The 16,277-nt window shown below is 38.8% G+C and overlaps 2 protein-coding genes across 4 annotated transcripts; both read right to left on the bottom strand.

The window, feature by feature from the left end:
* Positions 1–1,065: 1,065 nt before the first annotated feature.
* Positions 1,066–9,036, bottom strand: LOC141646781 (DEAD-box ATP-dependent RNA helicase 14-like). 3 transcript variants are annotated; one of them, XM_074454728.1, is made up of 9 exons: positions 8,865–9,036; positions 7,321–7,643; positions 5,978–6,100; positions 5,729–5,797; positions 4,955–5,224; positions 3,966–4,316; positions 3,050–3,327; positions 1,945–2,253; positions 1,066–1,502 (listed from the first exon to the last, which is right to left on the bottom strand). In XM_074454728.1, the coding sequence occupies exons 2-9, from the start codon at positions 7,633–7,635 to the stop codon at positions 1,346–1,348; spliced, it is 1,872 nt and encodes a 623-aa protein (XP_074310829.1). In that variant the 5' UTR covers positions 7,636–7,643; positions 8,865–9,036; the 3' UTR covers positions 1,066–1,345. The 3 variants fall into 3 exon arrangements, with proteins under 3 accessions (XP_074310829.1, XP_074310830.1, XP_074310831.1); XM_074454729.1 differs by having other exon boundaries at positions 7,321–8,402; positions 8,546–8,989; XM_074454730.1 differs by having other exon boundaries at positions 7,321–8,350; positions 8,623–8,989.
* Positions 9,037–10,261: 1,225 nt separating this feature from the next.
* On the bottom strand, positions 10,262–16,039 carry LOC141646780 (transcription elongation factor TFIIS). The gene is made up of 3 exons (XM_074454727.1): positions 15,890–16,039; positions 15,621–15,793; positions 10,262–11,583 (listed from the first exon to the last, which is right to left on the bottom strand). The coding sequence occupies exons 2-3, from the start codon at positions 15,774–15,776 to the stop codon at positions 10,597–10,599; spliced, it is 1,143 nt and encodes a 380-aa protein (XP_074310828.1). The 5' UTR covers positions 15,777–15,793; positions 15,890–16,039; the 3' UTR covers positions 10,262–10,596.
* Between the last annotated feature and the right edge of the window lie 238 nt (positions 16,040–16,277).

The following is a 16,277-nucleotide window of genomic DNA, read 5'->3' as shown; positions in this document are numbered from 1 at the left end:
AAAAAAATACAAGGAATAAGGAAATAATTTTCTTTTGATTAGCCTCATTTTTTTTTTTGATGGGAAGACCCAAAGGTCTACTGCATTAAAATCGAATCACGAAAAATAGCGTTGCTTACAGCCGGTGGCAGAACCTCCGACCACGAGATCCTACCAACTACTCTAGGAACTAAATGAGCTAAAACATGCGCGGCATTATTGTTACTACGTCTAGTAAACGACTATACAACCGAATTAAAAGAGTTACAAACAGTTAAAATGTCAGACAAAACCAAATCAAGCATATTCCTTCCAACCGCCTTCTTTCTCAGCGCCTCCACGATCGGTAAGCAGTCGCTCTCCATGACGATCTTCTCATGACCCCTCCTTGCAGCTTCACTAATCCCTTCTAAGACCGCAACGGCTTCCGCAACCTGTGGTTCCCAGTATTGGTCAAGCACCTGCGCCACTCCCCACAGCACTCGCCCATTCTCATCACGACAAATCGCACCCCAGCTCGTTCCCTCGCCCTCCTTTGCACCCGCGTCCACATTAATCTTTACCACGCCTGCCTTCGGTGGTTCCCAGCCTCCTTATTTAGTTACAAGCATAAAATACAATAACAAAAAAAAAAAAACTAATTCTCCGAAGACGGTCTCACAATAACAATCTTGTGAGAATATAAGACGATCTTACAAAAGACTTGCTCTAACAAAAAAACATCAAATCCAACCACGGCCTTCAAATCAACTACCAGCCACTACCCAAGCACCACCGCCTGCGTCTCCATCATCATCCCCCAACCAACTCTTGTTGAACCTCCCATTCCCACTCCTACAAAACCCCTATCTAAAAAGGCGAAAACTGGAAAAAAAAATGTAAAAAAAAAAACCTATCCCTCATCATCCCTTCATGTAAGTGATGGCCCTGATAGGTATCACACAAACTGGAAACAATTGTCAAAATTGGTCTCGTCCTGCTTAATACTCCGTAACTAGAACAAAGGCAAAAATAAATCTAAAAATAAATCTAATAATCGACTGAAACACAGTAATATCAACATTAGATGCATGAATCCGATTCAAGGGAGCTAAATAAAGTGCTTCGTAATATAGATATAGAGTTTAAATACATAATTTTACTGCACTTCCTGAGGGCCGAGACAAAACCAATGCCGCTCAGGCCAATAACTACAAAGTTTCATAGGGGATCATGTCAAGTGCCAAAATGGCCGATACCTACCCTACACAAAACAAGTCGGCCTGCAAAACACTTTATAGCGACTGCAAAAGCAATCCATTTGGCACAATACCACATACGTTAGAAGTGTAGTTGCGAGGTTAAGAACGCTCCTCGTTGTTTTGGATCAACGGGAACGCTCCATCATCATTTGATGAAAACTTTTGCCACCAGATGGAGCTTGATCAAACCTTTCAGGACTGCGGCTCCTTTGACGGCCCCAACCCTGGCGATCTGGAGAAGGGCTCTTGCGAAAGCTGTTGCCACGGCCACCACCGTCATACCTACATCATTATTTGCATAATGGAACAAGTTAATGCCCTAAGCTCACATAAGCAAAGATGATATTTCCCCCACAAAAGTACGTTTAGGGTTACAGACCAAGAAACTAGCAGCAATAAAGGGGAAAGGTAATCAAATAGGAAGTGCTGAATCTGGGAAGGACGTGGAGTTTTTTAAAAGGCAATTTTTTCCGAGTGATTCTCCAATTTGGTCAATCCTCCCAAGGAGAATGGAGAAAAACACGTCAATAAAAATTTTTCATTTTTCAATTTACCAGGACATACAATAATTTCTGATTTAGCTACACATACGTGGTAAAACAATGAAGACATAGGTGGTCTGAATAATGAAGGGAAAAAACCTTAGTCGAGTTAAATGAATAATTGTCCACGGGGAATAATGTAGCAGAAGATAAAAATGTAATAATACAGCAGCCCAGCATACCTGCCACCATAACCGCCACCATAACCGGAATCACTTCTCCCTCCTTGGCCTCCACCCCGACCACCGGATCCAGAGTCCCACTGACGTCTTCCCCTACCCATTCCACCACCTCGCTGAGCCATATCTCGAACCTCCTGAGGAACTTGTTGATTTGCTCCTTCCAAAATCTTAACAAGATCAGAAGCATGTTTGCTATCCTGATCTGAAAAAAATGTATAGGCCACTCCAGTTGCTCCTGCTCTTCCAGTCCTCCCTATTCTATGAACGTAGTCCTCGACCCCCGTAGGAAAGTCATAATTGACCACCACCCTGCAATTTCAATAAACCGTCTTCAACATGAGATAGAATTACACTTAAATCCACAAGAAAATGATGTGACATGATCAAAGAAATACATAATTCACAATATATACATAATTTTATGTTGAGATAATTTATATGCCAACGATGATGCAATCCAAGCCTAGGGAAACCAATCTACAGAAAGACTGACTACTAAACCCAAAAAGAACATTGAAAATAAACCACCAATCACAACATAAATAATCCATGATCCAAATTAGCTTGATGGAGACATAAGATATGCATGTCGCTTCCAAGGCTTGTTTCAAGAACAACTTCATAGAGCTGTAAAATTACCTTCCATACTTTTTTTTGTAAATAGGAAAACAAGATTCCAAGACAGATGGGGTACAGTAACAGAAAAGAAGAGGAAAACAAGATGCCAAAACACAGATGGGATAAGTACCACTTTGTTACGATTGACTTGGTTATCGACGGTTTTAACTCGAGTGTCACCCAACTTGCAGTTTTGTTGCACGGCAAGTCAGAGTTGCCTCAAGTTATATTGTGTAAAGGTTATGATTGGATAAAGAGTCGTCTAAAACAAGAAGGCTACACATAGAGCATGTAAACAGATGAGATGATTGGACAACAGAGAAATTTAACTGCACAATTACATTCTAAAAAGCCAATAACAGCCTGGAAGCATTCAAAGACAGGGAAGTAGTTACAAGTGAAGATAGCTAGGCATGAATTAGAACACCGCACACAACACAAATCGCCAGCTACAATGCTAGTTTAAGTAATGTTGAAAGGAACAAACCTGATGTCTTTAACATCAAGTCCACGAGCTGCAACATCTGTAGCAACCAGCAAAGGAGACCTTCCACTTCGAAACTGATTTAGTACATCATCACGTTCACCCTGGGATTTGTCACCATGAATTGCAGCAGCTCCAAATTGTCGATTAAGGTTCCGAGCAAGCATATCACACATCTTTTTGGTTGCACAGAAGACTATGACTTTTGATCCGGGTTCTTGAGATCTCAATATCTGCTCCAACCTTTTCTGCTTCTCCATGTACGGTACAACCTCCACGTGCTACATCAGGAAAGTTGAAAGCTTTAGGTGGCTTACTAAATTTACCACAACACTAACTGCTAAACCAAACTATCATAAGAGCACCAAGGGGATATACAGTAGACACACATTCAAAATGTTGAATATAATATGTAAATCTAAAAGATAAAATATCTTTTTGAATTTTCAATAACTTTATTCTAAATTATACTGTATATCTTTTTGATTAATGAGCAGTTTTTTTAATGATAATATATTGATGAGCAAGTGCAACAACTGGCTACTTCAAATCATAACATTCAACAGAAAAATTAAAAAAAAGGAGTGAAATAGACCTAGCCAAATAGGTCAGAATTGAGAAAAACTAAGCATGCCCCAGACAACCAACCCTTTGGCCAATTATTTAGTTATGGTGACATTTTCTTTTCACATGGAACAGAAGGTGGCAGCAGCGCTACACCCAGGAACTGGCACATTGCACCTTGAGACAGGCAGGAAGCATTGGACCTTAAAATTAGTAGGTGTGACAACTTGCAAATGTCATTACACCCAAGGGTGCCCAAACCAATCTGGCGATCACTGACAAGTTCCTCTCAATTTCTTCAAATTCAAATTGTCTATAACAAAACATAATAAAAACAAACCAATCTAAATATTACCTGAGTAATAGACTTGTTTGCCACAAGTTCATCTGCACTGCCAATGTTGACCTGAACAGGATTTGAAAGCAAATCCGCAGCAATTCTCCGGACCTCCTTTGGCCATGTTGCAGTATACATCAGAGTCTGGCGGCGAGTAGGTACCTCATTCACAATTTTCCTAATTTGAGGCTCAAAACCCATGTCCAGCATACGATCTGCCTCATCAAGCACCAAGTAAGAAATCTGACGCAAGCTGACTTTCTTCATCTCTAGTATATCATTCAAACGACCAGGAGTCGCTACCACAATATCCACTCCTCTTTCCAGCTCCCTCAATTGAGGGCCTTTAGGGGCTCCCCCATACAAACACTGGAGAGGAATTCATGCAAGATAAATAACTGTTAAATGGACTACAAACACTGAAACACATTCTAGTTGTTCAAATAAGCAACATTATATAACTAGACGTAACTAGTTATGTAGTTACGACTTAGGATACATATCCCTTGTTTACCTTTTTATATTCTTTATGAAGATATTTTAATCAAAGGTAGACAAAAGATTGGGACAAAGGGATTAGTTCTATGAAAAATCCTGAATTTAAAAAGCTCTAAGCATTCTGATATTCATTACGGCAAGCAACTGATTTAAGAAATCCTCTGAAATTACACCTTCAGACTTCCTCAAGTCCTAACAGTCCTAGAGGTTATGTCATAACAATACTGACTGACCACAAAAACATGACGTGGGGAAGAATAAATAGGAAAAGAAGCACGGTAGATAGGGGAACAGCCAGAACTGATCACTAATGAAGAGAAGAACCCCAGACAAATTTGAGATGAATAAAACAATTTAGCTTAACAATTTATTTATTCCGCCTATTCCTACATGATTATGACTAAGTCATCACATGTCCTTATTTTACAAAAGTGTACACACATCCTTCAAGTGAAATTTGCCAAAAGAGGAGAACAATTAATTAAGTTCAAGAGACAATGCAATAGTACCGTGCATGAAATTCTGGAAGACCTCCCAAATTTCAAAGCTTCAGCTTGTATCTGAGTCGCCAGCTCTCTCGTTGGTGATAACACTAACACAGTGGGCCCCATCTGTGAACTGTTGTGTAAACGCCTTAGATGCATAAAACCTGGGAGCAGATACCCCAAGGTCTTTCCAGAACCCGTCTTTGCAATTGCAACTATATCCCGACCTTGCATTGCAATTGGCCATGACTGTGCCTGAATTGGCGTAGGGGCAGAAAAGCCAGCCTGGGTTGCCTGGATAAGCAGAATGCAGAAAGACGGCTAAAAAAAGGTGGACAAGTTTTATGAAAATGTTGATCAGTAAATACAAGGAGAAGCATCATCCCCCAATGCAGGTAGAGAAGCTTGCAAGATGCAAGCCACAGCAGGAGATGGCCTCCTCTTTTGTTTGGACTTTGGACCAAGTGCCAGACTGAATCATCACCAGCAGCAGCCAGCAGCCCAGCCACAAACTTGGATGATTCGAAAAGCCCGTCTCAGAAAAAAAGGTCCAGCCCAAAAGAGCACTCCAAATACAGTGCCCAACAGAGGGCAGCACAGCTTACGACATAAGCTCCTCCCTGGAGCAAATATCGCGTCTGCGACAAAAGTAAAAATGCGAGAAATTAACGTTAAATCTGAACTCCAGTTATTGCAGAACTTCAACGGGAAATTGTGAGCTAGTTCGGCAAACATACTGGGACAGATCAACCATGAGATACACAGATAAACAGACCAACAAAAACTCTAAAATCATACCTCTCTCAGAACCTCAGAAGGGAAACCGGTAGCTTCAAAAGTCATGAATGGTGCGGGTACTGAATCTCCCTGAAGTATTCGAAAAAGAAAAACTCAGTGCCAAGAGCGGCTACTTCACAAAAGAAAAAAGAAAAAATCACAAAAAACTCCATAATACTCCATGAGAAAAAATAAAAAATTCACAAAGTTTAAACGTCATAGATAAGTAGAATATGCAAACAGTTCTAATACTGTGCCCAATTAACTCACAGAAACAGATATCTCATGTCGGCGACGGTAAGCTTCAGCTGATAACCCACTTTCAACATCTGCTGGTCCATGATTGACTGCAGGTCCACCACCTCCGTTAGAAGTAACTCCGTCTCTGACAGGCTATTTTCAATAATTCAACAAACTAAACCCATGAGTCCCATTTTTAAAAATGAAACAAAAATAAGAAAAAAGAGCAAATGTGTGATGCATCTAACAAACCAAATCGTTGACGCATGCAAACATTCGATTAACACAGTTGGCCAATTTCACTACAACTATCACTCTAAAACCTCCCTCAAAGCGTAGTTATGAAAATTAATTATGCAATAAAACACCATTAAGCTGGGAGTCATTTAGATATTCGTTAGAAAATGGCTAGAAAAGAATTCTCCAGACACCTGCCAGACGGATTACCGAAGTTTATTTGACACATACAAGATTCTAAGACTATGTAGCAGAGAATTTTATTTGAGAAGGTTGGTTACAAAAGGTCTGTCATAATCATGTTCTTTATTCTGAGAAAAGTCGATAATGTCATAATCGTCCAATTCAACACTCCAGAGAAAAATATTTCAACTACAAAAGGACCAGCAACGTCATAATCGTCATTCTTACTCTCTCCTCCATAAAGTTCCCTATTGGATAGTAGATGACAAACACATATTGAAAATTGAAGCTAGATCTTGCAACTATGGGTAATGCCGTAATGGAAACAATTTTAGCATGTGCACCGAGGCCTGTTCATTGGCAAATACATGAAATAATCAGAAAAAATAATACAATTACATTAAAGTACTAACTTTCATAAGTATACTTCACTTCTAGGTTCTACCCCTGATTATTTGAAAAGAAGCCAACAACCAACATAAGTCATAAGATTTATAGATCATAAAACCTATCTGAGATTTCAAAAACAATATAAGTATACAACTATCAATAGTAATGGCCAGATACATAAGATGATGTCAGAAAGATGGGACTAGTTAGCGTCTTGTAATTAATGTTCAGATTTTGCCAATTAGAACAGCTAGATCTCTGGAAACAGTGCAACACAAACACACTTTTCTTTTCAACCTTACACAGATAAATCACAGGCAAGATTCCTATATAAACAGACCTATTAAAATCACAAGCAAGTCCATCTTTGTACGCAGGGAAAATCAAACCAATTACAAACAAGAACCAGCAGCTGCTACTCGAGAGTCGAGAGTGACCGATACTTTCCGATTGTTCACACATCATAATCCAAATAAACAAGCTAATAAACAACCCCAAAGAGTTTAACACATAGATATAAAGGCAACAAGGACGGCAAAGCAGCATACAAGTTAGAGCCAAACCTGTTGACTCTTTTCATCACTACCAGCACCAGTATATTTGTCGTCATTATCATTACCATAGCCACCATCTCTCTGCTGTTCTTGATACGATGGCTGAACTTGCACAGAAGAGCTAACATATCCAGACGAGGGCCTTGATGAGTTCCCATTTGAAGGTGGAGCAACAGGCTTAGGCTTCTCATACTGTGTGACGTTAGTTTCCGGATTCCAAAAGTACAAATACCCAGTCTTACCATCTACCAACCCCCTCCATGGTTTAGGAAGTGTCGGGTCATCAGGTGCATAGCGTGGCCCAGCAACAGCATTAGCAGCCATAGATTTGTCTGAACACCAAACAACATTCAGTCACATATTACCACAAACAATTCATGTATACTGGTTAATGCATATTTACACAACTGCGATGGTAAAACCACATGCCAACAGGTCCAAATACCGCTATAAAACTTCTATTTAGTAACTTCCACAAGTTATGGCATAGGTACAACTGTACAAGTGTCCCTAATTTATATAGTTTAAACATATAAAACGGTTTTATACAAGACATGCTACGAGAAATTACAATCTTTGTTCATTTAATGCAGCAATGATAACACATTTTGGTTTAAGGTAGTTTTACATGTGAAGCCGCGTATTTATCGACTCAAATACCCTTTTAACAAATTATTTTTAACTACCAATCGACCAAAATCTACAGCGCGGGCATATACTTCTTTAATGAACATTCCCTTTTGACACACGATACTACTAAAAAGTACACACATTTGCAACTGTGTAACATCAATGTTGTCAACAACAAGTTAATCTCACAACATGCATAAAAAGTCCTACTCCATAACTAAAAGTAATACTCCCTTTGTCTTGGTCATTTGTTTACCTTTTCATATTCTCTTTGTGAGTAGTATTTTAATCAAAGGTAAACAAATTATTGGGACGGAGAGAGTAAAAGTAACAAATTTGAGAGGGATATTTTAATCAAAGGTAAACAAATGATAGAGCCGGAGGGAGTAATAGTAACAAATTGACCGACCTATAATATACTCACTCCGTCCCAATCAATTATTTAAATAACTTTTACATACCTAAAACGGAAACATAACAAAATGTCTTAGACCTAAATAACAAAAACGTAAATAAATAACCGGGACAGAGGGAGTAATAGTAACAAATTGGCCGAACTATGATATACTTCCTTCCTCCGTCCCAATCAATTCTTTTAAATAACCTAAAACGGAAACATAACAAAATGTCCGCGACCTAAATAGGAAAAATGTAAAGGAATGACCGAGACGGAGTAATTACGCAAACAAGAGAAACAAAAAATCACCAGATCGGACGAAAACTACGGGATACGAAAGTTAACTACTTTAATCAGCAATCAGCAACTAAAACAACGCGATTAATTAATAACATTAACCAAATAAATTGCAATAAATATAAATTAGGGTTTCGATGAACGGAAAAATTGGGGAAATGTAAACATGCAGATCGAAATAAAAAGGGAAATGCGAGTATAAATAAAAAGAGAGTATAAAAATGGAAACCTGAAGAAAAATGTGAGGGGAAAAAAAGGAGCGGCGAGGAATAATACAGAGAGCGGAATAAGTTTCTCTCTCTTTGATTTTCGCCTTGGTTGTATTGTATACCAAGGGGAGAATGAGAGATGTGTGACTGTGTGTGTTGGGGGTTGGTATGCTTATTTATAGAGACTGAGGATTCTTTGGCTCTTTGCTACTTCGTGTCGTTTTATTTCATTTTGGTTACTAGTGGAGTTGTGGGGATGGAATTATTTTATGCACCAAGTCTCATTATAGACGGGATATCCGTCTATAATCCCGTCTATAATGAGAGATGGGTCGGATCCTTCTTACAAAGAGGCAAGTGAGAGGTTAAATGGTAATCCACTTGGTTTTTACTTGTCCTCCCACTTGCCTCTTTATGAGAGGGATCTGACCCGTTTCTTATTATAGACGGATATGCCCGTCTATAATGAGGATTTGTGTATTTTATGATTGGCATTGATAATTAGCAGAAACCGATTTTAAATACTATCTAATTACTCGTTATTTAAGAGCATATTTTTATAGGACTATTTAATGTACTGTACCAAATTACTTAGAAGTGGAATTGAGATATGTAATACTCGGTATTTAACAGCAGCTCTTTTCTAGGGGACTATCTAATGTAATGTTCGGTTTACTTTGACCATCTAGTGTAATACTCGGTATAGTGATTCAGATTAGTACTACATCGGAGAATAAAAAGATTATGAATTATACTTTTAGCACACTTAGAATATGATTATTTGTTAGAAAAATTTGGAGTTTATTTATTTAATTGAGCTGAGAAGACCATAATTACTTGGTCATTATTTAAACGAAATAAGAGTAGACGGTCACGTGAGAACTTTTTTTTGATAAGTTCACAGTGGGTTATCAGCAAGAATTTTTTATGGATGGTTAAAAAACGAAGGGTTACGAGCTAGAATTTTAAAAAACACAGGATTATTACGTAGAATAACCCTACTTTTTTTAAGCTAAGAAATGAGTAATGAAACTACTATTGGAATATACGGAGTATTGCTCTTAGGAGCATATTTGAAAACAAATACTCCCTCCTATTCACTATTTTCTTCCCTATTTCCTTAAACGGATTATTCAGGTTTTCTTCCCCTTTCTTATTTTGGAAACTTTTTACTCTTATTTTATTCATCCCTCTCTCCTATCACCAAACCTCACCTAACTTTTACTCTTATTTTATTCATCCCAATCTCCTATCATCAAACCCCACATTACTCACAATTCCTTATTTAATTCCTAATTATTCATTCCTCTCTCCAATTCACAAACCCCCACCATCTTCTTTTATTCATTCTTTAATCATTCTCTTAAAATCTTGTGCCTACATCAAAGGGGAAGAAAATAGCGAATAGGAGGGAGAGTTCATGGAAAAGAAACTCAGAACCACCACTGCAATACATTTTCCCAAGGATGCTCTTGATACTCAAAGCAAGTCCTAATGAAATACTAAATACTGAATACTGAATACAGATTTAGTTTGTGAAACCTTAGGGAAGCTGTTATGAAAATCCAGAAGGTTTCTCCATAAATCTGACTTAGATCGATTACGACACTACAAAGGGAAACGTGGCTCGAATCCCAATAGCTAACCTAGTAAACCTACAAATAAATAAAAAGTGAAAAATTGTCACTTAAGTTCCAACAGGGAACTACACAAGTACCATGCCAATGGGTAAGAAATGCAACGAGACGACATTCAGCAGAATTTCCAATGATTATTGCAGTTGACACAAGTCACAAATGTGGTCATCGGTTCATCAGCACTGCGAGTTTGCAACTGGTAGTAAGTGCACTTGCGCTGACCACATCGACCACATTTAAACTGATCGGTAGTAGCCTTTGGTGCGGCCCCACGTTCACAATCAAACAGCTTCTTCTCTTCGATTTCCTTGTTCTGTAACCGTCTTTGTTCGCTGGCCATCTCATCGGTTGTCAAATTGCATATTCTTTCAGCCTTGATTTCTCCAAGAAGTACCTTCCTCCGGAAATCTGGATTATTTGCATCCTTGATGTTGAACATTATGCTACGGTATTTGAATTTGTGAGCGCCAGTGGAACGGCCCCACTTTTCAAACATAACTGATTCTACTTTAACAGCTACTCGGATAGGATCACAAGCCTCAATCTCGGCTTTCATGTTGTCATCTGCCTCGCTAATAACTTTTGATAAAGCTTCTAGAAGCATCTCTCGCACTTTATTACGCACCCCATCTTGTGTTTTGACCATATCAGGCAACTTTGGGACACTGATAGCAGCTGGCTTCGTCACTACTGAACCTGCTTCGGTTTTAGCAAGCTTGTGAGGTCTAGGAGAAACAACCTTTTCAATCTTGTCAACTTTGATAGTTTCACTAGTCAAGGGCTTCTCCGTTTTGACTGAAATTTGTTTCTTGGGGTTGCCAGCATTTAAAGGCTCGCCTTTTACATGCTCAACCTTTTCAACTTTGATAGTTTCAGTTGTCAAGCGCTTCTCCGTTTTGACTGGAATTTGTTTCTTGGGGTTGCCAGCATCTAAAGGCTCGCCTTTTACGTGATTATTACTATTATTGCTACTAGGGTTATCATTTTTCTTCTGTGCAGTTTCCCGGATAATGATGTTCTTCCATATTTCAATCAAATCAGCTGCAAAATTCTGAATCTTTGGTTTTGGGTGTTTTGTAAGATGCCTTAAACGCTTCCCAACCTGCAAATTAATGCACGGAAAAGTTCAAATTTGCAATTGAAACTGCAGTATCAAACTTGAGAAAGAAAGAGCATTACGAAGGAACTCTCATTAGTGCAGTATCAAACTTTTCATTCATTGAAGGGTATTTACGCAGCACTAATACCAAATAAAAGAGTAACATAAAGTTCTCCAGTCTTTTCTAGGTGAAAGGTAAAGATTTTATCGGAATCCCTCATAAACACACACCATTAAGAAGACGATTTCCGAAGTGCATCACACAACACTGTTTCAAAATAGGGTTATGAAGTTATGGCATTGGGAACTCCGCAAGTTTGAGGTTTTAATGACGAGTTTGACTTATTTGCACACATCCAATTCACCGATTGCATACATGGCAGCAGTAAGAGACACGTAGCTTCCAACATAACTTACCAGGAAATGTTAGCCACAAAGGCTCAGACAGTTACTCCAACGAAAATCACATGGGATATCGGTTACCTCTACTCTTCCTCACAAATCTTACAGGTTAGTCTAAGAAAAAAGGCACACATGGACAACGTCTCTCTTTACTTTCTGAAATCCTTGACATTGAGCCACACCTGGTGGATAAGATGATCAGATTTAAGTTGTCAGTTCGGAGATTCGGAGTTGGGTTAGCCCATAGCAGATTGGTGTGAGAAAACAAAACTATTGGAGATAAGCCCAGCTACTTACTGGATGTGTCTGCTTCATTAAATGGCCTGAATCCATCCGGTATACACTCCTCTACAGTTTTCTCAAGCAGTACTATATAGGAAGGATCCTTAATTCTATAAGACAGTACTGGCTATTTTTGTTAAAAAGTTTCGTGTTTTGGACTAAAAGAAGTGTCTAGTGCTGTGTTGTTCGTGTCGGAGTACTTGACACCCGACACGCCAACAACCACCCAATGTGAGCATCGCCTGCCAGCACCACTGAAAGATATATATCACAGCAGCTGAAAGTGTCTTTCCAAGAGAGTGGCTGCTTTCTACTCATTGAAGTAGCTGCAAATAAATCTGCAAACATCACAATAGTAAATGACTAAAAAAAAATGGTTTCCTTTGAAGAGACAGTAGCTCAATCGTGTCTTTTTTCTTAGTCCATTGATGTAGTCAACTTGGGCTCTCTCTCATGATTCTATCACTTCCACATCTTAAAGAGACCCAATTAGCCATTCAGAACCTCACTTGGTCTTGGCCTCACATGGCTAAACCACCTAAACAATTCTGTTATCATATAACCAATAGAAGCCGAAACTCTTATATTCTCCTATAACACCGAATTCCTCAATCAATCTTTTCCCATAAGCCCATGCATCTATTATACTACTATAGTATTCACATATTCACCACATCCCTCTCTGATCATGGCACTACCTCATGGCCTAATACGCAATGCCATAGATCAACTGGAGCTTAAGGGTGTGTTTGGATAGAGGGATTTGGAGGAAAAAGAAAGGGAGGGAGAGTAGGGAATTTAAAATCCCTTGTTTGGATAGCAAATGAGGGTGGAAGGAAATGGAGGGGGAGAGATTTGGAGGGATCCAATTTCCCTCCTCCAAGGCAAATCAAAATCTCTCCACAATAGGCAAGATTTGGAGGGAAATTGTATCCAAACAACCACACTTCATTCCCCCTCCCCTTCCCTTCTCTCCCTTTCCCTTCCCTCCTTCCCCCTCTCCTCCCTTTCCCTCCACTTTTGCTATCCAAACAGACCGTAAATGTCCAGCAGGAGAATTTTCCTCTCAATGTAAGTCTCATTGCGGGGTAACATAGATCTTTGCAATATATGAGCCAAATCTTCATCCTTTTGGTTAATACTCTATCGATTCTCTAAAACTTCCCGAGTATCAAATGGGTGGAGATTTACAGTATTACTCTTCACTTTACCCGCTACTTTACTCCTCTCTCTTGCCCTTACCGACCCATCTCCCCTCATTTCCTCCTTCCTCCCAGTGTGCACCTGAGACGATCTCACTGAAGATGGACCCAGCTGACAGCCAATCTCATCAGTTACCTCCTCCACACTTTCTTACTTTTCGCTTAACCGATCAACCTCCATGGTTGGTTCCTCCTCTTTCACCTTCCCTCCTACTCTTCTCCCTTCGTCCCTTCTCTCAATATAACATCCATTCTCCTAAACTCCCAATTGCTGGTGGTGGGGTTGAGTGGGACACGAGGCGGTGGATGATGGTGAGGTTGGGTGGTGGAGCCTTGTAGTTGGTATAATTATGAGGTCTTGGCAGTGAGGTTAATTGGTCAAATGGTGGAGGCTGGTATGCTATCCAAACAAGGGCTTGGTATTGTATCATATGTCTCGAAAAACAAAGAAACCCTATGCTAATCTTTCTTATAGTGAGACAATTTTCCATATGATTCTAATTTTAGGCTAGCCTCACATCCTTATCGAGTTTGAAGTATGATACCAGGACATTCCAACAGAATTCCCATTACCAACTCATCCTTAAACAACTCCCCAATGCTTGTTGTATGACTTGTATCCCGAAGAAATATACGATCATATATGATCATGGAGAGTATGAGCCACATTATTCGACCTCTGAGTTCCAAAAAAGATAACACGATGAACATATGTTAGGAACTTCCTAGCCCTACATACTCCAAGTTACCAAAACAAGATAATGCTGCCTTCTGCCCAACAAAAGGGCAAATTACTAACTTTTGTTTTCATGGTTTCGTACTTGAGTGATAACCAAATCTCGCTAACTTTTCGGAATGAACTCATCTTCGGCCGCTAATAAGAATAGACGAACGGTAAAGGATTCAGACTTACTACTCAAAAGTCAAAACAGTACATTATAACCACTAGGGCAAGACTTTGTACTAGTATTACTAATTCCACATCGAAAACTGAGGTAGCTCTTTCAAACTTTCCATTAACCAATAATCAACCTGTTTTCCACCTTAGCTTCCGAGGTACACCACAGTCACTACACACATCCTTCACATTAAAACTATAGTAATTAGCTAAAAATTACCCATCAAAAAACCGAGATTACCCAGTTATTCCTGTTCTAATTCACCTCACACTGATACCTTCCAATGCCTTTTTCTTATAAAAAAAATACATTAGTAAGAATATTGCCAATTCATGAACTTCAAACAAGTTCACCTTGGTAAAACAAGGGTGTTACTACTTACGAATATACTCGTAAATACCTAAAAACTAAATTACCTACATCAAATTTTTTCAAGATTCCACTTTTTTCACCTTCACTTTACAATGCATTTATCGACGGAAAAATCCATTAAAAAATACCCAATTCGCAAAATTTTGAAACATTGTCGGGGTAAAACAAGGGCATTACTAATTCCACATTGAAAATTGAATTACCAACTTCAAATTTTCCATTGACAAAAATTCAACCTTATTTACACCTTCACCTCGTAATGCGTTTCTCGGCGAAAAAATCCACTTAAATATACCTAATTCATGAAAATTTGAAAGATTACCAGGGTAAAAACAAGGGCATTATGTTGTGCGGAAGCGTGAATACCTCGTGTTGGGCCTCTGTTGTACCTGTGTCCACAACCCATATAGTACGATATTGTCCGCTTTGGGCCAAGCCCTCACGGATTTACTCTTGGGCTCCTTCCCAAAAGGCCTCGTACTATTATATTCAGTAGATACTTATAAAGATGATCTTCCATCTTTATTCTACCGATGTGGGACATGGGTTTGCACCCTAACACATTATTAGTAGTGCATTACTAATTTCACATTAAAAATTGAATTACCTACTTCAAATTTTTCCACTAATTCACCATCATCTTATAATACATTTATCGACGAAAAAAATCCATTAAAAAAACCCTATTCACGAAAAATTGATACATTACCTGGGTAAAAACAAGGCATTACTAATTCCTAATTGAAAATTGAATTACCTACCTACTTCAAATTTCTTCCCTAAGAAAGATTCAACCTTTTATTCACCATCACCTTATAACGCAATTCTCGACGAAAAATCAATAAAAAAGAAATACCCAAATAAGGAAAATTCAAAAGATTACCTGGGTAGAAACAAGAATTTGATAATTAACAGGGAAAATTTTGAGGTTATTCAAGGCATCAAGGCAACGAGTTTCAGAACCCACGTCATCATCACTGGTGGCAGCATCAGCAGCCGTCTTCGCCGCCTCGAACAATGCTATTAATTCACTTTCCATCTCCTGTAAACACCACCCTGCACAATTTAACAAACACAGAAGATTAATTAATTTAAATTATTAAATAAAGTTAATTAATTAATGGAAGAAAAGATTAAGAACAAGGGTGTTACTGATGATGAAGGGTAGATCAGAGAGAGGAGGCAGAGGAGAGGCGAGGCGCAGGGGAAAGAGGTGTTTTTGGGGGCAGAGGAATTGATAGGGAGGGTTGATGTGTCATGTGTGAGTTTAAGTTTGTTGTTTATAAGGTTGTTTGAACTTGGTTTAAGGTAACATGATGATGAGTTTAGTTATTTGGGTCGAGTTTGGATTAGGTCGGATATTTTAAGGCACTGGTTTCTCTGGATTGGAAGTATTAGAGCATGTACATTGAAGAGTATGTTATCATCCTCTTATTTTTTCCATCTCCTTCTATCTTTTTTACACATCACCTTCTCTTTCATCCAACTCATTTTCCACTATCTACATCCTCATCCTTCTCTTCTTCTATTTTTCCTCCCA

The sequence above is a fragment of the Silene latifolia genome, chromosome 3 (genome assembly GCF_048544455.1).
Source record: "Silene latifolia isolate original U9 population chromosome 3, ASM4854445v1, whole genome shotgun sequence".
Lineage (NCBI taxonomy): Eukaryota > Viridiplantae > Streptophyta > Magnoliopsida > Caryophyllales > Caryophyllaceae > Silene > Silene latifolia.
The sequence above is the reverse complement of the archived record's forward strand: the minus strand, read 5'-3'. Positions and strand labels throughout refer to the sequence as shown.